The sequence below is a fragment of the Plodia interpunctella genome, chromosome 18 (assembly GCF_027563975.2).
Source record: "Plodia interpunctella isolate USDA-ARS_2022_Savannah chromosome 18, ilPloInte3.2, whole genome shotgun sequence".
NCBI lineage: Eukaryota > Metazoa > Arthropoda > Insecta > Lepidoptera > Pyralidae > Plodia > Plodia interpunctella.
Genome location: NC_071311.1, coordinates 5,711,123 through 5,738,320, shown reverse-complemented (window position 1 = coordinate 5,738,320; position 27,198 = coordinate 5,711,123). Strand labels below are relative to the sequence as shown.

General features: G+C 34.4%; 4 protein-coding genes across 20 annotated transcripts in view; 3 read left to right on the top strand and 1 right to left on the bottom strand.

Moving 5' to 3' along the window:
* Dg (Dystroglycan) overlaps positions 1 to 808 on the bottom strand; it is a 76,521-nt gene extending 75,713 nt beyond the window's left edge. For all 5 annotated transcript variants that reach the window (XM_053758201.2, XM_064436531.1, XM_053758206.2 and 2 more), the window contains exon 1: positions 636 to 808. The gene's annotated coding sequence lies outside the window, so the exon portion shown is untranslated. The remainder of the gene's footprint in view (positions 1 to 635) is intronic.
* A 7,941-nt stretch (positions 809 to 8,749) lies between these two features.
* On the top strand, positions 8,750 to 14,533 carry LOC128677833 (uncharacterized). Of its 9 annotated transcripts, none has more exons than XR_008405571.1 (10): positions 8,751 to 8,933; positions 9,067 to 9,100; positions 9,424 to 9,504; positions 9,828 to 9,887; positions 10,114 to 10,179; positions 10,758 to 10,823; positions 12,287 to 12,323; positions 12,543 to 12,610; positions 12,808 to 12,841; positions 13,770 to 13,868. XR_008405571.1 is itself a non-coding variant. In XM_053758965.2 (9 exons), the coding sequence occupies exons 3-9, from the start codon at positions 10,149 to 10,151 to the stop codon at positions 14,511 to 14,513; spliced, it is 426 nt and encodes a 141-aa protein (XP_053614940.1). In that variant the 5' UTR covers positions 9,067 to 9,100; positions 9,424 to 9,504; positions 10,114 to 10,148; the 3' UTR covers positions 14,514 to 14,533. The 9 variants fall into 9 exon arrangements, 5 of the variants coding, with proteins under 5 accessions (XP_053614938.1, XP_053614942.1, XP_053614937.1 ...); XR_008405572.1 differs by having other exon boundaries at positions 12,543 to 12,698; XR_008405574.1 differs by lacking the exon at positions 12,543 to 12,610.
* A 240-nt stretch (positions 14,534 to 14,773) lies between these two features.
* On the top strand, positions 14,774 to 19,316 carry LOC128677831 (uncharacterized). 5 transcript variants are annotated; one of them, XM_053758957.2, is made up of 7 exons: positions 14,781 to 15,029; positions 15,659 to 15,775; positions 16,076 to 16,471; positions 16,992 to 17,028; positions 17,418 to 17,480; positions 18,161 to 18,217; positions 19,163 to 19,316. In XM_053758957.2, exons 2-7 carry the CDS (start codon positions 15,754 to 15,756, stop codon positions 19,251 to 19,253), a joined length of 666 nt encoding a protein of 221 aa, XP_053614932.1. In that variant the 5' UTR covers positions 14,781 to 15,029; positions 15,659 to 15,753; the 3' UTR covers positions 19,254 to 19,316. The 5 variants fall into 5 exon arrangements, with proteins under 5 accessions (XP_053614933.1, XP_053614932.1, XP_053614934.1 ...); XM_053758958.2 differs by lacking the exons at positions 15,659 to 15,775; positions 19,163 to 19,316 and adding an exon at positions 19,028 to 19,140 and having other exon boundaries at positions 14,774 to 15,029; XM_053758959.2 differs by lacking the exon at positions 15,659 to 15,775 and having other exon boundaries at positions 14,782 to 14,966.
* Positions 19,317 to 21,107: 1,791 nt separating this feature from the next.
* LOC128677684 (carboxypeptidase B1-like) lies at positions 21,108 to 27,042 on the top strand. The gene is made up of 10 exons (XM_053758698.2): positions 21,108 to 21,302; positions 21,770 to 21,815; positions 22,156 to 22,209; positions 22,701 to 22,775; positions 23,515 to 23,586; positions 24,085 to 24,160; positions 24,985 to 25,344; positions 25,651 to 25,896; positions 26,116 to 26,304; positions 26,691 to 27,042. The coding sequence occupies exons 1-10, from the start codon at positions 21,251 to 21,253 to the stop codon at positions 26,850 to 26,852; spliced, it is 1,332 nt and encodes a 443-aa protein (XP_053614673.1). The 5' UTR covers positions 21,108 to 21,250; the 3' UTR covers positions 26,853 to 27,042.
* The last annotated feature ends 156 nt before the right edge of the window (positions 27,043 to 27,198 follow it).

Here is a 27,198-nt window from a genome sequence, read left to right as displayed (position 1 = left end):
CAGTTGAGATATGGAATTAGACAAAATTAATTTCTTTAGCATATCCTTCATAAGGTCTTGAGTTAATGATGCATGTGAAAATTTAATAAAGCCTTATTATTTGTATATATTGGGTTATGTAGGAATCCCTGAATATATGTGGTAAGGTCTATAGGTAAAGTTCATTTAGTAAGTATTATTTAAACATATTATGGTCCATACTAAAACTTACATACCATTAGCCTAATCTGTGACAAGTACTAGCAAGATATATGAGAGGTATCTAGCTGATTACCTATAAATTCAGTTTTACCATTTTGTTTTAATAAAATGTAGTATACTTATCATGAAGTAATGACTAAAGTTACAGCACTAACCAGTGTCACTAGGAATGCAAACATTATGCTTAATACATAAATATTATTATGTTTACATAGTTGATGTGGTCCGAAAGTATCCGATGATATCAGATGTTAATGACCTCATTTTCTTGCTAATGACCACGGTATTTCAAACCATCGTATATTGCATGCGACATAACGTATTTTTATGTAAATTGTGGATGAAATGGAGTAAGATTTTAGTTTTAATAATCACCATGAACTAGGTATATTCATGTGAAAATAATTAATGAAATAATCAACATATCTCCTTACCTTATTGTCTGTTTGTTGTAAAGTATTCGTGAAGGAAAAAAAGGAAATAGTTTTAATTCATAAATAAACAAACCACTGCACTAATAATCACAAATACTGTTCCGACTGGAACAAGAGTCGGGATCACCGAACCAGCGGACCACGACACCGAGCGGCTGGGAGAGGAGCGATTGCAGCGCCTCTTGCCGAAACGCCGGAAGGTCTAGCCACTCCCTGACATATTATTTTACCTGGCAACATTAATCGCAACCAACGCCATCTAGCGTCTATCAAAGCGAACTGAATTTGAAAGCGACATCTATTGTTGAAAAGTAAATTTAAATAAATGTTCTGTTTCAAATAATGCCATCTAGCGTTGAATAGAAAAGTTAAAACGTAACTTGCAGAATTTTTTTTAGTTCTGAACACTGTATAAAGATGTCACTACTGACCACAATTGCCAGCTACACACTCGCTAAACCCAGAGACAAATAACAGTTACAGCAGCAGATGCGAATGAATGAGTATGAACATAGTATAGTGTGTGCAATGAAAAACCATTTTGCCACTAATTTATACCGAATCAGCCAAAGTTTAGCAAACTGTATCACGATAATGTATAGCCGGAATAAGGATATTTCATACTGGCTACTCACTATCGCTGAACTCATACAGATGCCGATGCGAATAAACTCACATTGCGTACCTACTTGCATGAAAGCTTTTATTTACCGCAATGAAAAACCAGCAATGTATGCCGAATTCACGAAAGTTTGGAGAACTTTTCAGCGCTAGTATATAGCCGGCATTAGCCAATTGTAATGGAAAGAGTGTTATATTATATTCGCTCATTTCATAAGTACCTAGTACATTACAAAATAAAACATTTATCTACTGTGTCTGAAGACAAATCGTCTACGATTTGTCTTCAGACACAAATCAAAATGTGCATGGTGCAGATAAAAAATTCACTTGGTGCTACGTCTGTCGAAATTTCGATGCCTAGCGTTAAAGTATCTAAATATCACTTCAGTCGACATATTAATCAGCGAATGACTAGTAAATAATCAACTGACAATATATAAGAACCTAATAGGTACCTAAGTACTAAAAATATTCGCGTTATCTTCCATCTGTCATAATGGGGTTGTTTCACTTTTTGATAAGAGAGCCCTTCAGCTAACACATGGCGATTCCCAAGGTGCTCCCGCATGGCTTGCGGCCATAACGAACTGTCAGCAGACGTCAAGTAAAACGTCAGACGACGTTTATCTTCATGTTCCATCATTTCGTTGGAACACTTGTTGTTTTTCGTTTCGTGATTTCAATCGTAACTGTCATTATTTAGAGGGAAAATGATTTCGTAGTATAGTATTCGAAATAGTTGATTAAATAATTAGAAATTGATTTGATTAATTTGATTGTGACGGGGCTATGCTCCCGTGGGAATTTCGTTATAAAAAGTACCTACTAAATTACAAAAGTACCCGAGTACCTATGTCATAACAATCCGTCCAGAGTAGATTTTGCATGAAATAGCAACAAACAAACGTATACATACATCATTATGGGCATACATCTTCACAAACATTCACATTTATAATATTCATAGGATGTAAGCCATTTTTATCATAAATTCTCACAAAAGTGGAGGTTGGATGGACATAGCTCGAACAGTTTTTTTCCCAACTGTATTCTTAAACTCTTTGTTAAAATCTGGGGTGAGTTGAGTTGTAAGTTTAGTTAAATGAAACATGTCCAAGGATTTAATCGTCAATTTCGTAATTGCAAGGTTATTCCAATTTCCGCTTACACGTGACGGAAACACGTGCAGCGCTGCGGTCCACGACAACGACAATAGAAAATATGAGTACCTCGTTTGTATGGGTGCATAAAAGGTAAACAACTTTGGCATATTTTTTTATCAGGTAAGTTCAACGTTGAATATAATTATCTAATTAACTTCTAAAATTATTAATTTATAAGATGATAAGTATGTTTAAAAGATTTTTTTACATATTTTTACCGATGTATACTAATATTATAAAGAGAAAATATTTGTATTTTTGTAATGGATAAACTCAAAACTACTGAGCGATTTTGATGAATTTGGCACATAGATAGAAACCTTATCACTCCATCACTCCTATCACTCCAGTTTAATAAGAGTTATTGTATTTTTATTTGAAACTAGAGAACTTCAAATAAAAATACAAGCCAAGATCGTCTATATAGGTACTATAATAACTAAATAAACAAGAGTTTATATTCACTAGTTAATTGAAAACTATTTTATATGTCTCAAAAACAATCCAGTAAAAACAAGAAAATTGCGCGCAAATAAATAAACATCCATGACTTTCTGAATTAACCGATTTGACAAGCTTATAGTTACATTTGCACGCCATCGCGGACGCAGCGAGGCAGAAAACTTACAATTAATATTAAAACATGCGCAATAAAATAAAGCCAAATAGTCGGAAAGTATCCCCGTCACTTCGTACTGCTCCTGACACCGCCATTATTTCCCGTTAGTTACGCAAAGATGTAACTTAAAATATACCTGCAAGCTATTATCTCCCATGATTCCTAAGAAATTAGGACCGTTTTCTGATAGCAACTAATGAGGAGTCCGATTTCTGTGATGAAAGCTGCGCCTGTCAGCTGTGAAATGCAAATATGAATAGAGAGTAGTTCTCAATATTGTTTTACAAAATATATGTTTCGGTTGTCTCGACGACGGCATAGTGACTAAAATGTTAACTTAATCTGATGATTCTAAATGAGATTGTCGTGTTTATTTTTTCACTACACTTATTTAGGTACATATTACATTTACGTTGGTGAATAAGTAGTGCAGTGCGTCAAATTCCAATATTTTTTACTCGCTTTTCTCTCGTAAGAGAATCCAACTCTTACTAATATGCAAATGTTTGTAAAGATGGATGTAAGTTTGTTGATCTTTCAAAAAACCGACTAGACAGGTGCATTAGTTTTGAACCCGAGATATTGACAATAAGTTATGAGCGGACAAATAAAGTAAACGCGGGTGACGCCGCGGGCAAAAGTACTGAAATACATTCAGTATATTTGAATGCAACACATTGAATTCGTTTAAAAGCCACAAGGGTCGAATAAAGTGATCCTCCGACGTCTGGGCAAAGTTTCTCATCTACTACTTTGCCTCGTGTCATGGAATATCGGAGAGTGGTCATGGACCTTCGGTCCACAGCAATCAGTAAAAGTGCATGTGGATATGTAAATGCACTCGCCCCGGAGTGAGATTTCTAATGTAATTGACGGAAAATGAGATTGTTTCGATCGTCTTACATGTTAAAAGCAATCACTAGAACGGGGCAAAAAGCTGTTTTTATAAAAAAGCACCTTATTGATTCTCAGCGGTTATAACCACGGGGAATCAACAAGGTGGTTATATATGTGTTTATATCATTTATTATACTGAAATCAATCAAAGCCGGGGTCAACGTAAAATAAACATCTTTTAGCTGTGATTTTACGTCCACCGACCTGGCGTCAATCTTCTTAGTGAATGTTATTGTCGTCTATCAACTGTCAAGGCTTTCTGCAAGGTGAACAATATTTAATAGGAAGTAAAAAAATGGGTTTTAAATTGTTATTTAAATTAATAATTTACCCTACGATAAATAGAACAACTGACACCTCCTCCAACTTACTAGATAAGTATAGTCAAATGGCGATCTAGTCTATTTGTCTATACCTACTTAGTCTTAATGAGATGTAATCGTAAACAACGAATGATGTCAAAGACCTTGCGAAGTGGAAAAGAAGTAGCAAAGCGGACCATTGGCTGCGACTTTTCTTTTATCTATGGCTCCGACGCTCTCGTAAAAAAATGTTATTTACGTAAATTCAAACATAGAATACTAGAACATAGAGTACTTAAATAAAAGTTTTTTTTTCTAAATGAGAAACAAAAAGCAATAAACCAGCCAGCCTTTTCTCGATTATTTTAAACCTGCTGAATCCCAGCGATTCAATACATCGGAGTGGCGAGTGGCGACGCACGTCCTCCCGAGATTTAGGTCCATTTCGCAGTATTAGCAGATTGGACGGTCGTCAGGGAGACCATAAACGGCTGGAATACTCCACATCACTTCATTGAACAGCTTTTATGGTTTACTCAGCTCAGCTGTGATCTGTGCTGTAATGCTGATTGATTTCAAAAGGAAATCTGTTTTTATATCTACAACATAGTAAGTGGAATATAATTTAGTACTAAGTATAAAACAGTCTACGTAAACGTATAACAATAGTATATAAACCGTTTAGATCATATTTCTGGACTACTAAAACCTTCGTCCAGTAGAAAATACTTACGTTGTGGATAAAATGAAGATATGAATTGAAATTAAAACGAATAGGAGTAGGCCAGGCAGGTTGTGACGCTTTCCATACTGTGACAAAAAATATAGCTACGTAATGATTATATTACTGTCATAAAATAACTAAACCAAATATAGGTTTAAATACGTAATTTTAATAGGTATTAATACAATTTTAAATATTTTTTGTAGGCGTATTTAATTTTTTTTAAATTTATTTACCAATCAAAAGTACAAATATGTATTCTAATTTCTAATAACATATATATACCATGAGATTTGTCCCTATGATTACATATTACAAACGAAGTTCATAAAGTTTTCACCTAATGACATCGATGTGAACACCATAACCTTAGGGAGGGGCTCAGTGCCGGGTTTCGCGCCATAAGCCCCCCGAGTGAAATTTCTACGGTGCGCCCTAAAAAACTATAAGTGATTGGCATTTGTATTATTCCACAAACGCTACCTATCAGTATTCGGTGCACAAAGTGACATACCTACATCAAACCTACATAGTGCAAGTTGCACTTCACATGGAATAAACTCCCTAGAATAAAAGATGTAGGTATGTCACTTTGTGCACCGAATACTGATAGGTAGCGTTTGTGGAATAAACTCTCTAGAATACAGCACATTCATACATACATACATACATACATAAAAACAGCATATTTCTAACGCGCGTCCTTTTCTACATGGGTGTCTACACGCCACAAAAAGGAGGTGTAAGCGTAACCAACACTTCGGTTAAAATGAGTCCATAGCGCATATTGTGCCCTACACAATCAACAAACAAATAACATCATTCAAAAAAATCACTTACACAAAAAATATTGTTTAACTAGACATTTTGCTTGCATCAACAATTATTTACCAGGAAGACAGAAAAATTGTAAACATGTTTTAATTTAATTTATAAAAAAAAAATTTCACTGCGTGAAAATGTAAAGCTGGGTTACCTTTTCACATTCTTTTCGCTAACGTGGGGCGGCTTTTAGTACCGAGTACCCTTTTCCGTCGCTCGGCCTCGCCCACCGCCGCGATGGGAGGGACTACATGTTCATGTTCTTATCGCACATCGGCCGAAGTTAACACGTTTATCGAATCGCCCTTTTTGTCCGTTGTTTGGTTAGTAATCGCATAAGTAATCCTGATTGATTGAAACTACCAGTTTACATCAATTATGTATGTATGTATATTTACTATTTTGTTCAAAGAATATATTTTTTACTTAGCAGACATTAAAATGGCTGCCAATGATTATTATGTAGGTAATAATTAACAACATATTACTAAAAGTATTAAAAATCAACGTAATATACCTACTCACTTGCAAGTTACTACGTCTTAAAATTGCCAAGACGAGATTAAATATATTCAAATTGGGATTTGGCGCACTCCCACTACGAACAGACAGAAGGGTGAACTCCACTTACTTTATTACAGCAATGACCCGACATTTATTATCAGTTATGAAAATAAATTCTTCCTTGTGAAATAAAGGGGAAAAAAGAATTAAACCCAGTGTGCTGCGCGTTGACTTAATTGTGTAATATATTTGGGCTGTTTGTTGCTATTATCGTCAAATAAAACCTTTTCTACTAAATTGTAGGTTTGTTCAATTAGGGTGAGTTGCACCGTTAACTTTGACGTCGACTTTAACCTGCGCGCCGCTGATATTTAGGCGTAGTTTCGCGTTTTTCTGCACAGGTTAAAGTTCACGTCAAATTTCGATGCAGGCAACTCAATCTTAAATCAAATATTTGAATTATTTCTATTAGTACTTAGTAAGTACATTATGCACAAGCGATACAATATCATTTTCTATTTCTCTGTTTTGTTTATGAGAAAAGTAACAGTTCCACCATTGTGAACATATTTTGAAATATGAATATTATTGAATCTAGCCAACTTAAAAAATATATATTTTCATCACTAATTTAGTTTTCCCCTTGAATTTCTACTCGAAAGTCGGGGTGAATAGCTAGTAAATAATAACTGTGTCAATGCCCTCGTGTTTATGAGGAGTGCCCTTCAGTTCGGAGTTAATGATTTATTTTATTGTTAGAGGGATTTGATGTCTAATGCTTGGGTAGTTTGTCGTAAGCGGCTGTTATGTCGTAACGTGACGTCACTTCGATATTTAGGGGACTGGAAATAGGGGTTTTAAGCTTAAGGTTCATCTTTTAACTCATTAGTGCTCATATTTCCTTAAAGTTTATGAAAAAACATGGTGTCGTTGAAGGAAGTTTAGTTTTTTATACAAAGCGTGAGTGAATTGCTCCATCGAAAATCACACGGTTTTCTCCGTCTTAATTCGAAAATATTTACTGTGTACTGTTTACAGCTTTAATATAAAAAATATAGTTCTTCAGTTTTCCTATTTACCAATTCACACTATTTATTAAAAATACCGCAGCAAAATCTGTTCTGTAGTTTTAAAGATCTTAGTAGGTATTCTTTGGTGACAGATAGCGGAAAGCGACTTTGTTTTATAATTATGTAGTGATAATATTAGAAGGAAACATAATGTTGGCAAGCTGAATCATGCGATTTCCTTTATAATTATCACCCAATACAATATTATCATAAATGACACTGGATTTATAATATTATTTTAGCACATGCACTAATAAAAATGTAGTTTAATTTTAAACTGGTCAAATACCAGCGTGCACGGCGTGCGTGACCGCAACACGTAGTCAGGTTTTAGCACATTGTAAATCTTGGCATAAAAAATACAATGTAGCTAGCCTGTTTGTGCGCCCCCTAAATCATTGACTACGTCATAATTAGATGAGATGTTGCGATAATTGGACCCTGGGCTTCGACGCTCAACGGCTGCGGAAGAAACCGGGAATACGCTCATTTGAGAGATAGATTTATTACGATACGTACGACGTTAAAATTTGGAATCAAAAAATTTTAATTATTTACTATTGTTTTTTCAGCCGTATTACCATTATTTTTGTATTTTTAATATTTTATGATAGCAATAATTATATATTTTTTATTAGCGTTTCATATCATACCGTACAGAAAGCTAATTTCATTTAAATTTAAGTACTTAATTAAAAAAATATCTAAAAAGTTATTCTTAAATAGGTCTTGTATGTATCATATGATTCAGATCATTTAATTAAAATTTGGAATACCTATGTGTTTTGTCTATTTCGATAGCTTGTCTGTGAAATCTCAACATACAAGCCTTTTTGGTCCGATTTAAATTAACACTTTTTATAGCCTGCCAGTTTTCTTTTATTAAGTGGATTTATTTTTATTTATTTTGTAAGCTGAGAAAGTACATTACAAGCTTTTTCTTTTTCCTTTATTATACTTACACTGTGTAATATTTTACTAATGACGATTAAAATGCGAGATAATAGTTATAAAAAACGTAAAAAGAATATTTGGAAAAACTTCTTTCGAACAGAGATTGCTTCACGTCCTGGGCAAAAAATAAGCCCACATCCCCTTATTTATCTATGTGTGCAATCAGGCCGACTTATAATTTTAATCTTGTAAAAATAAATGATACCATTGGTTTCTATGCTTATTAATCGCCTACTAGTTTTTGTTTACGCCTTCGCCCGCGTGACTTTCCCAAGACTGGATCGGGATGAACAGTATCCTATGTTCTCATTCGTATTTTTAACAATGTAAGTGGATTTCAAGAAGTTTATTTGCGTAGGTACATAAAGCTTCAGGATGTGCAAAAGAACACAATTTGTCGTTGGTACAAATAAAAATATATCACAGTACTTCTCGATCGTTGTATAAATCGTAACTTAATACTTTTTGATTTGTTTCATGTTTTATGCGTTTTTATTATGAAACAATTGACTTGAGAAGTGTTTTAAAATTTTCTAGTTCGGAATGCAAATAAATTTAGAGAAAGTTATGTTTTTAAAATCATTTGTGATAAGTGTGATTTGTTTGGAAGTGAATTGTGGTTGGTAGACATAAGTTTATATTTTTATAGAGTAAAATAAAGTTAACTATAACGTAAACAATAGAACTTATATCTAACAATTGATGTGCCTTATAGATTTTTTTTACTAAGAATTTATAATTCTCAATTTTAGTCGATGGTGATGACATTTACGAGCTGGATACTTGGTAAGCCATCACGTTAAAAGATATCTACTTGAAACATAAAACCGTATTTCTATTTGTTTTGCAATATATGCCCTAGGTAGAACCTTGACTAAATTTAATATCTTAACGACTAACGTGTTCCTGAGAAAAAAGATCTTGACAGACAAACCGACAGAATATACAGCTATAAACCATATGGCGGTCGATTAGTACTCAAGAAATTTAGTACGGAACCCTCGTTGTTTATTATTAAATTGACGAACAATTCGTGAATGAATTAAATTATATTTTATTGTTCTTTGATGCACGGTTACACATGTGTTAGTAAATAAAATATTTTATAGGGTATCAACATCGAAACCTGACCTACGATTTGATCGAAAAAACGTACACGCAACTAAATCCTTCTGGACATTCAGCATTAAGTAAGTTACACTATTGGCTCAATGTTAGCGGATCCTGAACTCTGGCGGTCAACGGCTGAGGTAGCAACCGGGGATATGCTCAAATGACAGAGAGCAAGCACGGCTTCGCCTGCGTAAATTTTCCACGGGAACATTTATTTTTCTGGGATAAATAAAAGGTACCTTATGTCCTTTTCCAGATTTCAAATTAGATGTATACAAAATGTCAATAAGATTGATAGAGTAGATAGAGCGTGAAGAGGTAACAAACACTTCTTTATTTTTACATTTCTTTTTATATGATGATTGTGATTAATAAGTCTATTGTTTTCAATACTATATAGAGTCTACGACGATCGCAATAATAGAGCATTATTGCCTAAGAATCCAGAGGACTTGCCTGTGTAAGTGTTAATCTAAATACATATCTACATACTAATATTATGGCTAAACTAATCCCTACTTCCATACTAATATTATAAAGAGATTTTTTTTTGTTTGTAATGAATAAACTGAGAAACTACCATAGCGCGCGGCGCCAGTCGCTGACAATAGCAACGGGGCCGGCCGATTGTTTCAAATCACACGTTAAGAAGGCCAATATAATGACTGTCATTAATTGTGTTGCAGATTACCATTGATATTGTCGCTCAGGAGGAAGCTGAATGTACTCTCAAATCATAGATTCGGGAATAGGTGAGTCTATATAAGTACGCACTATCATCCATCAATCATCAACAAAAAAGAGGAATGCAAATGTTGGTACAGAATAATTAATGTTACCATAACCCATTGAAGGACAGGTACCCCGAAGGTTCAAGGTTCGATTCCCGGTCATGAAGTAGAATGGTTTTCTGATTGACTTGGAACTTGATAGTTCTTCTATCTCATAACACTAGTCACGTACTTTGGGGCTAATTAAAATCTGTATGATTTGTCTTCATTTGTCCCTAATATTATTTGTCATTTATTTACTCTTGGCAAAAATAAAAATAGGTAGATGAATTTACCTTTGAAGTAACATAAGGTACCCAGTAATTATTTAGATGATTTTTTGGATACGGGAAGATGATCCTGGTAGAGCTAGTACCTAATAAATTAAAGATCAAAACATTCTGTTTTTCGAGTATGTTATCGCTAACACTGGTTTCAGGTTTTATTGAAGTTAAGTGTAGAATTTTACAATTACTTACAGACGTATAGTGATAGGTCGCATACACTATATTAGATAAAATATTGATTTGCAACTAATATCTACCACGTATGGATTGCAGACTGCCATTTACAAAGCCCACTAGGACTGGGCTGGATGGGTTCCACAATCGTAGACGGTGGTATGGGTAAGTCTATTCTTCATGCTTGACTGATTTCCAGTCTAAATATTGACTACGACATAATTTAGAAATAAAGGAAAATAATATTGACAATCACCGGATTAAAATCGAACGGGAATTTAATACATATCCCTATATATTCGGACAGTGAGCCACTAAGCTATCGAGACCATGCCGGTTCGGCCTAATTAATTAATATATTTACGTCTCATGCCGACGTAAATTCAATTTATTTCTATAGATGTATTTATTTTAGAACAATGTTTTTGACCCGTACGTGGAGTCCTTCATGTTCTTTGATTAGATCAGATAATAATGACCGTAAAATGCTATATTAGCAGCGTTAAAGTAAACTTTTCTTAAACACTCTTTTACACTTATATTTTATACATTATCTAGACTTATTTTTATAATTAGATTGACATAGGTATTTTGTAAAAAACGAAATTATAAATTGGGTGGCTCTGGGTAGAGGTTTAGACGCAGCTATCGGTGGTGGTCAGGGCTCCAGCAAGAGGAATCCATACCACGCAGGCCGGAGGTGTCAACGTGTCGAACATTAATTAGATATAAGTGAACTATCTTTTGGTCATGTATTAAAGCCAAAATCACAAAATTTTCTATACCAATAATAAGGAACACACTCCTTTGATCGTTAAATTGTAATCAGAACTCGTGATGCGTGAAGCTCATTATATACGTAGTTCATTTAGGTTTTTATTATTGAATTTTGATACAAAAATTTATTTGCATCAAAATTTTCTTGAAAATGCCAACTATTTAATTGCAACTATGTTTGTGAAACTGTTAGTTTTAGCTGTGTTTTGGCTTGAAGTAAATTTTGCAAAACCGGATTATGAAGTTCTAGTATTTAATTATAAGCCGTCTTTTCAATTAAAAAAGTTGGACAAGCCCATCGAACGCAAAAAGAAAGGTAAATATATGAATTTCACTTTTCCATTTTATCCCTAAATATTGTTACTGTCAAGTAGAAGTAAAAGTTTTTTTATACTAATCAAGCAAACAGACATGCGGTCCACCTGATGGGAAGTTACCGCAGCCTGGAAAATAAAATTGTGATAATTATATGGATAGTATAGAAAATTCGCTTCTCTATTTAAGATTTTCAAATTTTTAAAATAATTTATAATAGGATAAAAGATATTGTATCCCAGTCACATTTAAAGATATTATGTATAATCGTTTCGCACGCAATCTTAAACAAATGTTTACTCTGTGTGAATAATGAAAACAGCGTAATAATGTAATTGAAAATTATAATATAACGACTAAGTAATTACTCTACTTTCCTAGACTAACGGTGTATTATTTAATTTATATAAAAATACATTCGTTTATAAAGAAAACTAAATGAATATTTTTAAATTCAGTTTGTAGACTGGGACAAGAGCGATAAAACATTTCTCATAGTCAAATATTTATACAGGTTTCTTTATTTTTAATTTTAGATTCGGATGAAACAGACATATATGAATTGGAGTTTTGGTAAGTTGTTTTTGTTTATTTATCACTATCTTATGACGACTGTACTAATAAATAATGATGTGGGCTCATGGTGAATCAATATGTTTTGTTTTCGAGTTTAAACATATGACCATGACCACGCAAACAGCCCCGTGTGGTCTAAAAGCGAATAATAACGAATACACCATATATTTTACGATCGTCATCGTTGCGAGGGCAAATCAAAAATATTTGTTGCAGGACCCGGAAGCCGAGGTGCGACCCGAAATGCAACTCTAATAAAAAAAGGCCGAAATGCAAGCAAAAGTGTACGGAACCAAGTTATTAGACTACATAGCCTTGAATAAAACCATAATAATCATGTATCTACTTAATATATTAACGAACAGCTAAAATGTAATCATTTTTATATTTGTTTTCTATTTAATTTGTAAATTAGGACAAACATATTTCAATGGAAATATATCTTTAAATATATTAAAGTATTTTATTATTTTTATTTTAGGTAAGGACCAAGACATATATAAATTGGAGTTTTGGTAAACTGTTTTTATATACATAACTATAAATTGGACGCAAACTAATTATTTGACTTATGAAATCATTGAACGTAAAAACTTTACTAAGCAATTTAAAAAATCTGTTTTCTAAAAATTAATAACACACTCAAGGCGACGCGACGTTATAGGCTAGATTCTTCAAGATTTTAAGCCGTACATTCGTAACCTCTTTTTTCATAAATTAATAAATTGTTATCAAAATACACATTATATATATATTTTTTGATACTTTTACAGAAACAAGATATTTTAATCCTTCTTAATTAAATTTTTGGATTAAAAAAAATCCAACTTTATAAAAAAAAATGAATCTTGTAAATCTATACTATTATTATATAGAGGTAAGCGTTTGTGAGTTTGTATGTTTGAAACGGATAATCTCCGAAACTACCGAACCGATTTGAAAAATTATTTGACCATTAGAAAGGTACATTATCCAAGATTGCTATAGGCTATATTTTAATTCAAAATTCCCACGGCAGCGAAGCACCGGGTAACATTTAGTACTGTAATATTTTAATAGTGTAAAAGTTTAAAATATGTATAATGATAAAATATCGCAGTGAATATGTGTAACATTTATGATAAGATAAATCTTTCACGTTACTGTCAATGGGTTAGGTTGCACCACATTTAGATAAAATAACGTCCTTTGCGTTTTTGTGCGTACGTTAAAGTCAAAGTTTACAGGTGCAACGTACCCTATGTTTAAGATCACACGTGGCTAACAACATAAATGGTGAATTGATTAATAATATTTAATTTATTAATTGGTTAAATTAAAAACAAAACAAAAACAAACCACTTGTGGGCAACTTCGTGTGGTCTTATAGTGACTAACGCGTGTCAATTTAGCCTAGTTAATAGATACGTTAGGGGGTTTTTTTCACATAAATAACAATGTCAGGACCCGGCAGCCGCCATGCTCATCGTGTCATGCGTTGCGACAGCGAGCGAGCAGACCGCAGTCCAAGAATGTCATAAATTTTGGATGGCTGGGTGAAAAGTAAGTTAAGATTTTTGACTGACATTACCAGTTTTTTCACAATACCATCCTTTTGAAACAATTGCACAACGACATCTCGTGTTTCGTCACATTTTTGTTTGTTAATAATATATTAATATTAACGCAATGCATATTAAAAGCAGTAAAATAAAAGAGACGCGTACACAAAGGCGGACTTATCCCAAAAAGGGATTTCTTTTTTATTTGTAGTTTGTAACTGATATATCTTGTACGAAATGAATTGTAATTTTTTTGTTTATGTTGTTGTAAGTATTGTGTTTATATGCTGGGCTGGGAGCGAAAGGGAAACATAGGATGTACCAGGTGCTACTCCTCTTATGCCGATTATTAAGTCAATCGATGGAAAGGGCTTTAAACTGGAGTTTTTTCTCATAGGTGATAGGATAATCTGTCAGTATATAATCTCTATTCGAACAATAAACCCGCCAATGAGCTAACGTGCACTTCGAGTTTCACCTATGGCTCTGTCTAACCCGTTAGGGTTAGACGTGATAGTTTCTCTGTATCTGTAAATATTGTACTTTTCTTTTCAGAAAACGTCCACAACTTGAGGAAAAACGTAACGAAAGAAAAGATGAACTTAAGGCACCGTCGGAACGTCTTTCTGCATATTATATTAAATAAAAATAAATATTAATGTATACCTACCTAACTTGTTTCTCTTGCCTATAAAATTTATGAAGTTATGTACAATTTTGTGGTTTAGTTAAATACTTATTTTTTCTACAATTTACCATATCTCTGAGATAAGCCAAAATTTGGCAAATGAACAATAACATAAGTGCTTTCTGCATAAAAACGCCCATAAAAATAAGAAAAATATCATAACATTTTTTTCTGTCACCTCTACTGCGGAATACCTATCAAATATTATCAAATTGCATTACGCAAAAGAAAAACTATTGGTCAACCAAAAGGAAATCACTACATTTTCTATGCCAATAAAAATAGCACATTTCTAATATCAAACATCATATACTCGGTTTACGTTTTATGGGTTTTATAAAACTATGACACGGCAATTTATTTGAATTGAAAATTTCCACTAAATCTATATATTATTTTACTGTGAACTAAGTATGTTTTTAAAATTGTTAGTCATACATGTGATCTGTTTGATTTGGTTGGAAGTTAATTCTGGTCGGTATCAATTTTTTATCTCTTTCTAAAGTCTCCGTTGGCGACATCAAACCAGTACTTTCTGGGTCTGCCTCTTCTGCCTCGACCAGGCTGAAGCTGCATAGCCGTACATTTTTGTTCGTCACATAATCGTTTGTCTGCTATGTTACGGATAGAAAAGCAGCCGCCATTGTGGGTCTTTCACACAGACACAGTCGTGACCTGTGACATCCCACAACCAGCGCAGCATTGCCAAATCCGAGCCCCGCAACTCCATTTTCTGTCCTTTATATGCTCTAGTTTAGCTTCATACCGCTGATCTCCGCGCTCGTTGGGCCTGCTGCAATGCCTTACGGAGCACATTTTCATATATAAAAAACATGAAATGGAGAGGTTTATACATACTCCTGTATGAACCATGAAGTGAAATGGCACTATGTTTATTCTTAGGCCAAAAATAGGGCTTATAGTTCGTAAACTTGGGCGAAACGATATACTCTGAAGCACTGCTTTTCAGCTGGATTCCAGAGTCTTAGTCAAAAAGTTTCATGATGTGAGATATAACTAACGTTAGTTACTTTTGGACCGATTTGTGCCACTATGATCCTATGCCAGGATGTATGTATAATATAAACTTCTGCCCTTCATAGGATTTTAGTTTATCGTACAACGAATATACACAGCCTGGTCCTAGCGACTGCTTTCTTAGTGGCATGTTTTGCAACCCAATCTTCAGGAGATAAGGATGCTGCATTTCGTATTAAAAGGTGATCATTCCTTACCCCTATCTCCTTCTGAAGTGTTACAATCTCCACAGTCTCCTTGTCACATGTATCTTAACAGGCCAAGCATTGCTTTTGTGCCACCGTGACTGCAGCTTGGATCCTGTTCCAGTAAATAAAATATTAACACTAAAATAAAATCAAAACATTGTATGAGTATTATAAAACCCAAACGTGAGATAATATATTTACAAGTTGCTACCAAATTATTATTAAAATTTATTTATTCTTTGTCTCTTTTAAAAAAATAAAAATTAAAAAATAATAAAAATGGATATCTATCAGTTTCGGGGATAAGACCCGGAGTAGAAATGACGCTACCAGCAGTGAGCCGGGCTCCAGCGGATGCATTCTTGCCACAAAAGTCCCTGATGGGGACGCGGTCCACAAAACGCTTGGTGCGGCGGCCGCTAACACGGCGGCCTGGGGGTAAAATGCCCCCAGCCGGCAAGGGACCCCAAGCCGGCAAGGGACGCCAAACCGGCAAGGGACCCCTAGCCGGCAAGGGGGCCAATGGGAAACTCCGCAGGCCTTTAAAGTCACCCGCTATGGGAAAGGGAAACTTGGTTCGGCGGCCATTTAACAGAATGACGAAAACCTTAGGACCTTCTACCCGGCAACGGCGCCCTCGTGGACAACGTCCAAGTATTGGGACAGTTTCTCTTGGTCTTCCTTCAAAAGGTTCTCATTATGCGGATATAATCATTATGATTCGTTAATTTTAAAATAACAATATATATCTGTTTAGAAACTAGCCTCCCGCACCGGTTCGGTAAAATTAGCTTTAGTATTTTCTCTTATAAAAAATTTTCAGATTTATTCCTTAATATTTGCTGTAATACATAGTTAACTACTTGTTAAATTTCATCATTTCAATTCAATGGGAAGTAACTCTATAGGTTTTGATTCCCCAATGAAATCGGGTTCGGGTTGACTTGCAAGTTTGATTTTTTCACAGCTAAAAGAGATCGTAGACATATTTTATTACTTGCTACTGTTTAATACTTAAAAAAAAAAGTTTTTACAGAAGGATAACGAAATCCGTGCGTTGGACCCCAGATATCAGTGGTTGTTATCATGTTTATTATTTAAACTAGATATTTTATTATGGCGACAACATTTTAAAAAATCGTGTACAATGTGCACACTTTATTTGGAACATTTTTTTTTTCATAATTACTAAATTATTTATAATTTGTAGGTGGAGTTCAAAAGGACATATATGAATTGGAGTTTTGGTAAGATGTATAAATTACAATATATAGATACTTAACTAAGATTAGAGCCTACCTTTTAACGCTGACTCAACTTTACTGGTCAAAGTGTTTTTTGTATGTTGTTCAGTCGACCACACATCAGCTACCCATATATGAATCCCTGTGATTTGATAATAGTGATGAATTTAGGCAGTTGATGTAACCCTAAAAATGTTTAAATTCGAAAGTTTTGACTAAAGATGGCTGACATGGCTTTCTATTTTAGGCTTCAAAAAATGGAACCTTTATAAAATGTGTCTGCCTTTGCAATTTGTAATTTGGAGTGAACAATTACATACAGGCACATGCTCGACTTTTTGTTACAACTATTAAAAAATTCTTAAAATTCTCAAAACTTTTTTTTATTTCAGGACCAGGAAGCCACACATTAATAATAGAAAATCGTATCAGGCCGATGGACCACCTTTAAACAAGTATAGTATACTGAAGATCTACCACGTAATATAGAAACACGTTAATACTATACATATAATACACTATATATATAATACACGTTATATAATATAGTAACACGTTACTAACGTCCAAATGCTGTTTCTTTTTCCCGTACGCATTATGTAAAAAAGAGAACGTGTGGAGACAATAGCACTTTATTACAACGTGCTACGTGTTTTATATTACATAAATAAATAAATATATTAGGGCAAATCACACAGACTGAGCTAGCCTCAAAGTAAGTTCGAGACTTGTGTTATGGGATACTAACTCAACGATACTATATTTTATAACAAATATATATATAGAAAAATATCCAAGACCCGGGCCAATCAGAAAAATGAACATACAAATATGATTGAACATAATAGCCCCCCCTGATTTCACAACAGACGAGAATATCTGTTGGAGTTCCATGGAGTTCCGCCATACTCGGGACTGAGTTGAACTCACTAATGTGAAACCTGTCTAAAAAAGGAGTAAAAAAATACTTACCTTATTTAATTTTTCTTGTATTTCTATAAATTATACCCCAAATCTATGCACCAAATCGATAGCATCGATTCGAATTTATATCTTTATACTGTAATGAAACCAGTGACTGTGTTAATAATAATGTGGTAATAAATAAAATATCTTAAGGTATTTTATCTTACAGAGATCCCAAAGCTAACAGCGAAATATCAGTGACCGAAATTATAAATGACAAGTCCAAGTAAGCATCATATATTTATCAAACAGGCAAAACAATATAAATGAAACAAGTAAACGTATCTACTCACATTATGGAATACCCATATATATTCTTCATAGTCGTATTCCTCATGGCTGAGGGTCGTGGTCATTACGTGGAATGAAACACACACAATAACTTTCTTGGCATTATTAATGGAGTGGTTTGCCATTGCCTTCTCCATTTCACACACCCAGTAAAAGTAAAATCAACCAGTGTGCAGGTTTCCTCACGATGTTTTCCTTCACCGGAAGCAAGTGGTGGTCGATGAAAATTTACTATATATGAGTCAGATTTATATACAAACTCATGTGAACCTGGGAGCTTTCGATCCACACGTGGGCGTCTTAACCATTACACCACCACCGCTTCACTCATATATATACCTATATTTAATTTACGTTTTAATAAAATAATGAATGAAATCAAAGTACGAACAATTTACGGATATTGTCGTAAGATACACGACACTGGCTTATCAGCTATCACATATATATTTATTCCAAAATGATTAATGGATAATAAAAAAATACTTTTTCATTCATCATATGAATCACATCATATGAATATGAATGAATGAAAAAGTATTTTTTTTTCTAGTTTTACCGTTTAACCACACGCTTGGCTTGCTCTGTGTGCCTTTTTTTCTTTTTGTTGATCTATGCTGCATAGTTACCCAATTCACAGATTATACAACAACACTACTAGTATCCAAAATGCCATCTCCACACTATTGTCTAACGTGGACAGCCGACGCGATTGCATTAACATTGCGTGTTATATTATTTACAGCAATGTAGGTATACCGAATCCGCCAAAGTTTGGCATATAGTTTAGAGCCGGCTTGAGATTAAGTACGTTTTGAAACGGTCCGTACCGAATAATTATATCAAGAATATTTGAGCTTAAATCATGATGTATTTTCAGAAAACCAATACAAAAAGAAGAAACTCTCAAAGAAGAAATAAATGAACAGAAAAAAGCCCCTGAATATGTTACTGCATATTATATTAAATGATCATAAAAAATTACATTGATGAGATAGTATTTGTTTGAAATAAATTAAAAATAATACATATTGTATTTTTTTTATTCGTGTATCCTAGTCGCCGAGCGTCGGAGCCTAGAGTTTTTTACAGTATAGGGGGATAATAAGCATGCAGGGTGCCTTATGGTATGCAAACACCGCAGCTCATGGACATGAAAGTTTTTATGTCTTTCACGGCTTAAAAACACTGATTTTGATGAAATTTTAAATAAATATAGTTCAAGATATGCGAGGTCCAACATAGGCTACCGCATGTGGATTTGCGAGCAACAGTTAATATTATGTACCCAATTCTAGAGTTAACGAGTCAATATCACATGGTATTAATGTTTTTAAACGGTTTTAAAGGCATCTTGGGGTTTTTAGTTTTGCGACCAGAAGGTGCTAGTGCCCAGAAGTTGAAGCGGTGGTGGTGTAATGGTTAAGACCCCCGCCTGTGGATCGAAAGGTCCCAGGTTCGAATCTTACTCGTGCCACATGAGTTTGTATACCAATCCGACTCATGTATAGTAGTTTTCATCGATCACCACTTGCTTCCGGTGAAGGAAAAACATCGTAAGGAAACCTGCACACTTAGAGAAGGCAATGGCAAACCACTCCATTAATAATGCCAAGAAAGTTGTTACGTGTGTTTCCGTCCATGTAATGACCACGACCCTCAGCCATGAGGAATACGACTATGAAGAAGAAGAAGTGCCCAGAGGTTCTTACTACCAAAGGTCCAATTAACATTGTTCAGATGAAGATTGACTCCGACCTAACAGTTTTTTTGTGTAGGTGTAAATCTTAAAGAGTTTACGATTCTTTCTGTGTGGAGCAATATGGGAGGAAAAGCGTTTATAAAAAATGGATACCTTTGTATTTATCAGGTACATTAATCCGTCGAGCGCGGAGAATCGAGGCACAAGAGAGTTATTTATTAGTCGGTTACCGGCATCATAATTGTAATGGTAAATTGTAATAAATTTATTAATATAATAAATAAATTTATTAGATATTAACCTCGGGAAGCAGACATTCAAATAAGGATTTTTAGTTGGAATATTGCAATGTAGAATTAATAAAAAGTATGGCTTTACCAAAGATATGAATGCGTGGAAACTATTAAATGAGACTTTAGCTTAGCAGTGACTTGAATTGCTAGAAAAAGGGCTTTATCACTATCTGATTGTCATCGCTCTTCGCTTATTGGGCAACATGAGGTAGTTTAGGGCGTGAAGGGCCCTGTGACTTTATATAACGCTGCGCGCATTTGACTTAAGCCATAATATTGCAGTGCGGTAGATCTTTGCACAGTAAAACTTTTAGGGGACCATGAAATTTTTAATGTTTGGTCAAGATTTAGGATCTCGGTCAAAGGGCCATTTCTTTTATACATTGATTTCCTGTTTTTTTTAAGTAATAAAGCACTAGTATTTAAATTCCATAAAAAGAGGCTATATTAGCTTCTCAAAGAGCTTGTAAACAGTCTCTCTGTGTACACAAATTGTGAAATAAAGTTTGCACATAGGTATTAGGTAATTTCTTCTGTAAAACAAACTAAACTAAAAGACAAAATTAAGGTAATACTGTTTATGTCTACATCAGTTATTCATTTTTATTTAATTTCTGTAAGTAGTTAAATATTTGAATTTGTTTTGAATTTTGAAGTTTGTTGAAATGGTTCTATCATAAAATTCTATTCTACAAAAAATTTTACGTATTTTCAGTTCATGCATCATACATACAGATTTTTTTCATATATTATCAAGGTAAAAATAATAAAATGTTGTACCAATCAGTACAAAATGAAATCGCTACATTTTCTTTTTCTATACCAATAAAAATAAATATTTCTACGATCGTTAAATTATAGCCATAACTTCACATATTATTTAGTAGGTTTATGTTTGTATTTCTAAAATATGACAAGGGAATTTATTTAAATTGAAAACCAGGTCTAAATGGTTATAATATAATTGGAAGCTATGTTTTTAGAATTGTTAATGTTAAGTGTAATTTGGATAGAAGTAAATTTTGGTCAGTATTAATTTTATATTAATTTAAGAGGCTCTAAATTGAGTTTAATAAATAAGTTAATTCACCATTTTGGAAGTGTCTGTGTGTACCTATGCAATTAGGTTTTCATTACTTTATGGTTAAACTAGCGTTTGCCTGCGTCGTTGCTCTGTGAATTTCCCACGGGGGCAGTACTTTTTTCGGGAAGAAATGTACCCTATATCCATCTCCCTTTGCAGTACTGTCAACTAAGAATGCAGATACAAAGCAGTCTCGAACGCTCGACAAACCCAGGGCTCCAAAGCTTAACGCCGGAGAAAGAAACAGTTTCCCCTGTTTTTTTGAGACAGAGAGAGAGAGATGACGAGAGAAAAGGTAACAAATAAACTCACTTTTGCATTTGGGTAGCTATAACATTGGTTAATAACTTTAGTAAATGAAACATTTAAAAATATATTTTTGGTAAAATACTTTTTTTTAACTTTTAGCTGATGGTGAAATAAATAAAAAAGACATTTATGAATTGGACTATTGGTAAGCAATTTTAATGAAGTAATTAATATTCATGTAAGTTACTTCTTCTTGAAGGGCGTTGACTCCGAAAGGTATGCCCTGCCTTTTGGTGGACTGGGTTCGAATCCTACTCATGTCAAATGTTAATTGTATCTTAATGTCTTTAGAATGGCAGTTTTCATTAGTCATCGTTTGTGAAGGAAAACATCGTGAGTGAAACTGCACTATAATTGATGGTTTTTCAGCTACTATGATTTCTGTTTCTTAGGATAAAATAGTATCTTTATAGGTACCTATTTTGAGCAATTAAGAAAGTGCAAATTCATAGTTTTCACATTTTGATTTCTTTGATATTTTCCAGGTCCAGAATACCGAAATTCGAGAACAGAAGAAGTGCTAATAAACCCAATTTTAGGTATGTTACCTATAGCACGGTCTGTGGTATGACCATATTTCTTTTATCTATGGGTATGACTATGACTACTGGTGGGTTCGTGCCGCTTTCAGGCTGCCTGTTTCATTGAAAGTCACTTGCATAATAATGACCCGTTTTCTGATATGTACCTATACGTTATCACGTCTTTATTCCTTACGGGGGGACAGAGCAAAGTATTGCGGAAGTGAAGGCCCATTTAGCTGGCGGGCTTGTTGATGGAAATGCGATTCAATAATCACAGGTTGCTAGGAGAAGGTGAGAGCGAGCTGAAATTCGAACTTTACAGAATTGCAAGGCTGGTCATTTACTATTTGAGTTACTTACTACTTCTTTGATTATTAAGAGTATGGAATATGCAATAAAATCAAATATATTTAGTAGGTGTTGCGTCCTGGCCTTAAAGAATCTGTGCTTTTAGTACAAGTAAAGATGATGTACAGTACAAAAAAATGTGATATTTTTTCGGACAGAAATGGCGACTTGGGGCGCAGGATAAGGAAACCATTACGTGACAAGGGAGACGGAAAATTAAATGTGAAACAAAAGTAAGCATTACATAAATACTTCTGATACTATTATTTCTTTATTATGACCTATCCTAAAATATAGATATTAATATGTATACTATATATAGTAACTAGGAAATGAGAATAAAATCACTGGTCGCTAAAAACCATTGGCCCATTCAAAAATTATGTATTTATTCATCAAAATCGGGGTTTAACATCAATATGACAGGTGAACACGTGGACAGTCCTTATGACATGACAGGATTAAAAGCCTGCTAATAGGCAACATAAGTATTCCCTAGGGGGTTGACGTTAGGCAAGTGGCTAGTAGTAAAATTTCAATTTTTGACCACTCCATATCTTTCCGTGGATCTCTTACCAGACGACTTAGGACTGCAAAAAGCTGGTAACTGTTAATAATATGTATTATTACACGTCTTACTAGGTAATATAAGGTAGGCAATATAAATAATATGGGCTAAATGGTTTCCAGGGGGGGTTGGTGTTAAACGGGCGGTCGGTTTTAAAATCACAGCTGAACCTTCAATTCGTGTGTATAAATGTAGTGTAGTAAATTTTTATATTTTACTAGCGGCCCGTTCCTGCTTCGCTCGGGTAAAACATACTAAATAATAAACCTTCTTCAGGAATTAACAATATCCACTGGTCAAAACCGCATGAAAATCCGTGTAATAATTTTTGATTTTATCGCGAACAGACAGACTGACAGACGCGGAAGAGGACGAAATTCAATGAAACTTTTATTATATTACAGATCAACCAGAATAGACACACGTCAAGAAGACAAACATGACCCAACACATGTAACTAAGCCACAAGTATCAACGTAAGTGGACATCTTTTTTTTATTTCTTATTAGCCGATTGAGCCCCACTGCTGGGCAAAAGCCTCCCCTAACTTCTTCCACGCATTCCTCCTCCTTTGTGTTCTCTTGCCATTCTTTGTCGAACTTTTTGATGCCGACCATCTCAGTAACAGATCTAAGAATAATGTAATATAATTTTTATTATATTTATTAAGCACACAAACAGATTACAGACAATACAGTAAAATAATTTATTTCAATAGTTTTAAACTAATCTATAATCCAACTAGCTGTTGACCGCGGCCTAGCCCGCGTGATTTCCCACGGGCGCAGTTATTTTTCCGGGATGAAAGGTAGCCTATGTACGTACTTCAAACTATATGTATGCAAAATTTCAAGAAGATTGGTAGAGTAGATAGAGCGTAAAGAGGTAACAAACAAACCTACTTTCGCATTTATAATATTAGTTAGGAAACAGTGTTTTCATATGATAACAAAAAAAGTTTGATTGATTTTCAGTAAAATACGTACACCACCAGACGATGGTAGCAAAGAAGATGGGAGCGATTCCCTGGAATATCTTTCTGCATATTCTGTAAGTATTTATTTATCCGTAATTTATAAATTGCACAGTCAAAACATATATTCAGAAATTAAAAAGTACATATTTTTTTATCAATGCTAAAAATTAATTAAAATTAAAAGAAATAATGCTGGTCGTTATCATGCCATTATTGTTTTTTTAGTAATATAACATGGTCAAAAAGTATACGATCGTATGTAAAAAAACATAAAATAGGTATATAAAAAATATGAAAATAACTATTACATACATCCAGCTTACCAGTTCCCACGGCAGCATCCGTTCACGAGTTGACGCATGATCAGCCATCGAGAATCTCAACTTCGCGGCCTTTTTTATGTGAAATATTGTTTTATGTAAATGTATATTTCTAATTGTCAAAATGAGCTTGGCGCTCATTTAGATCGGTTGGATAATGACCACTAATTTCCGCCGTCAAACATCGACAAAGCTAGTGATTATATTATACTTGCTGCACCTCGCGGTGTTACCCGCGTAATTATTTAACAAAAACTTACGATTTTATACACAGTAGCGGCATCTACTTTATAAATCGCAATGGCTTTTATAAAGTAGATGGCGCTACTAAAAAGTGTGATACTCAATACTATCAGACTTTTTTGCCAAATTCACAGATATAAAAATATTATTGTTATTCTGTGACCAAATTCTACGCGACTCGCGTACTTTCAGGTTCAGGTTAACAAGTACCCTATGTGTTAATCTAAGGTATCAGCTACCCCAATACTAAGTTTCATAAAAATTGGCCCAGCCGTTTGAGCGTGAAGGAGTAACAAACTTTCGCCTTTATAATATTAGTGGGATTTTCATTTTAGCTGAAACAGAGCATGGAACAAATGTCTGAAACTCTTGGAAAAGAAACCAATATAACTATTGAAGTGATCGGGCGGACATTTGAATATAACGAAATATTGATTTTAAAAATGGCCGAAAAGGCAAGTGTTATAAGTAAATACTTCAGAGCCAATGAGGACAAGTACATAGATGAGGCACCGGAGAAAAGGATCATTTTTATAGTCCATGCTCTCACAACGAAGGGTATCCGACAGCTGCCATGCTTGACCCGTAATAAGAGATTCATGCAATTACTCAACTATTATTTAGACCACTTGGACCAGTTTGATATATACTTAATACCAGTGGCTAATCCAGATGGGTATACCGAAACATTTAATGTAAGTATTTATTTTATAATATATATTCATTCAATTTTGAGCCATCAAGTATCCCACTGCTGGGCTTTGAATTTATACGAGTACCAACTGGTTTTATTAACGTTATTGTGTCTAATACAAGAAGAATCTGGGTTTTGATCCCAAATTAGGAATATGGTCTTAAATTGAGCTGAAAATCATACATGTATTATCAGTTTTTCTTCTCAAAATTTTATGTCATTGGACTGGTTTTCAGATTTCGTCTTATTTTTACCTTATGTTTTTTGAATTTTGTATAAACTTGATATCAACAAAATGTATCTTCAGGACCCACACTGGATCAAAAATATGGCGCCACAAGGAACTTGCCACGGGGTAGCCCTTGACCGTAACTTTGACGTGGCTTGGGGAACGGTCCAAGTCACAGGGCCTTGCAGCTACAACTTCCCTGGACCCACGGCCTTCTCCGAGCCGGAGACCAGGGCCATCAGGGACGTCCTCCACCGGTACGGTCACAAGATCATCGCGTACATACACGTCCATGCTGGATCGTTTATACCAAAAACTTTTAGGGTTTGTATCATTAATTTTTAACTAGAGTCGAGCAAACTTAATGTAGTCGTCAGGGAGTCAATAATTGATTGTCAGCGACTGTAACGCCACGTCTGCGTGCATAGCGTATTGTCTTTCTTTCTCATTTCACTTAGGTATGTGAGGTCAATAAAGTGTGTGAATTCGATCCGTTTTATTCTGACTCGCAAATTCATCTGGCTCTCTCTTAAAACATTTCAGGGCGAAGCAGTATTGTACCCAAAAGGCTATACAGAGGCACAAACCGACGACGACAAATATATGGACATGAAAGGCGAGATTGACGAAGCTATGAGAAATGCTAGTTTCCAAAGGATGACAGTGACCACTGACACACTGTACCACTGGTACGGGAAGGTGGCCGGAACTAGCGTCGATTACGCTTCCACTGTATGTACCTTTTCATTCTTTCTTTCTCTCATTCACTTTCGGTCAGGGTCTTCTCGAAGATCTGTCTATTTTACGAACAGCCACCTGCTTGACGTCAACTCTTATTAGTAATGCTGTTTGCGACGTTCTAAAGCGGGAAGACATGCACTGTTTGTATTTTTGAAGCTTGCTGGTAAGAATTAAAATAATACCATTAAGAGAAAATTCAGCCCATGAACATTTTTCATAGGATTGGAATTTTTGTTATGTTTCGTAACGAACAAACAGTAATAAAACCATTTATGTAATAAATCCTCAGGATTAGTTCCTCGCCTAAATCCTTATTGACCTCAAGCCCGTGAAAAAAATGTACATTACGGCCTTACAAACGTGATTAACATTTTCAGGTATTTGGAATACCGTACGCAATGGAATTTGTGATGGAGACGTATGAGGAAAATGAACTTCAGAAGGCAGCCTTGAGTGCAATATGGAAGAGAGTCATCGACGCTGTTTTTAACTTCATACATAAAAGAGGAGACGGAGGAGAAGCTCAACAAAATTTATGAAAATTGCACAATTTTTGTATTTTTAATAGAGGTAGTTCATGCGAAGTAATTATTATAAACTTTTCCTATGAAAGCAGATGTAATGAAAATTTGTATTGTAGTAATATAATAATATAAGATACATTATATAATAGCATAAGATACATCATGTAATATAATTAATAAGTTCAATAAAGGAGTTTATCGCGGAGTCGTCTCAATCACTAGTCCCATACATTACATGGCAACCCTACACACACACACACAGAGTAAACACTATAAAGAGCCAATAAGCTTTTACTTCCACAGTTCTTACGATTGATAAATAAAACATCTATGTACTTACATCAGAGTTTTTAAAGAATTT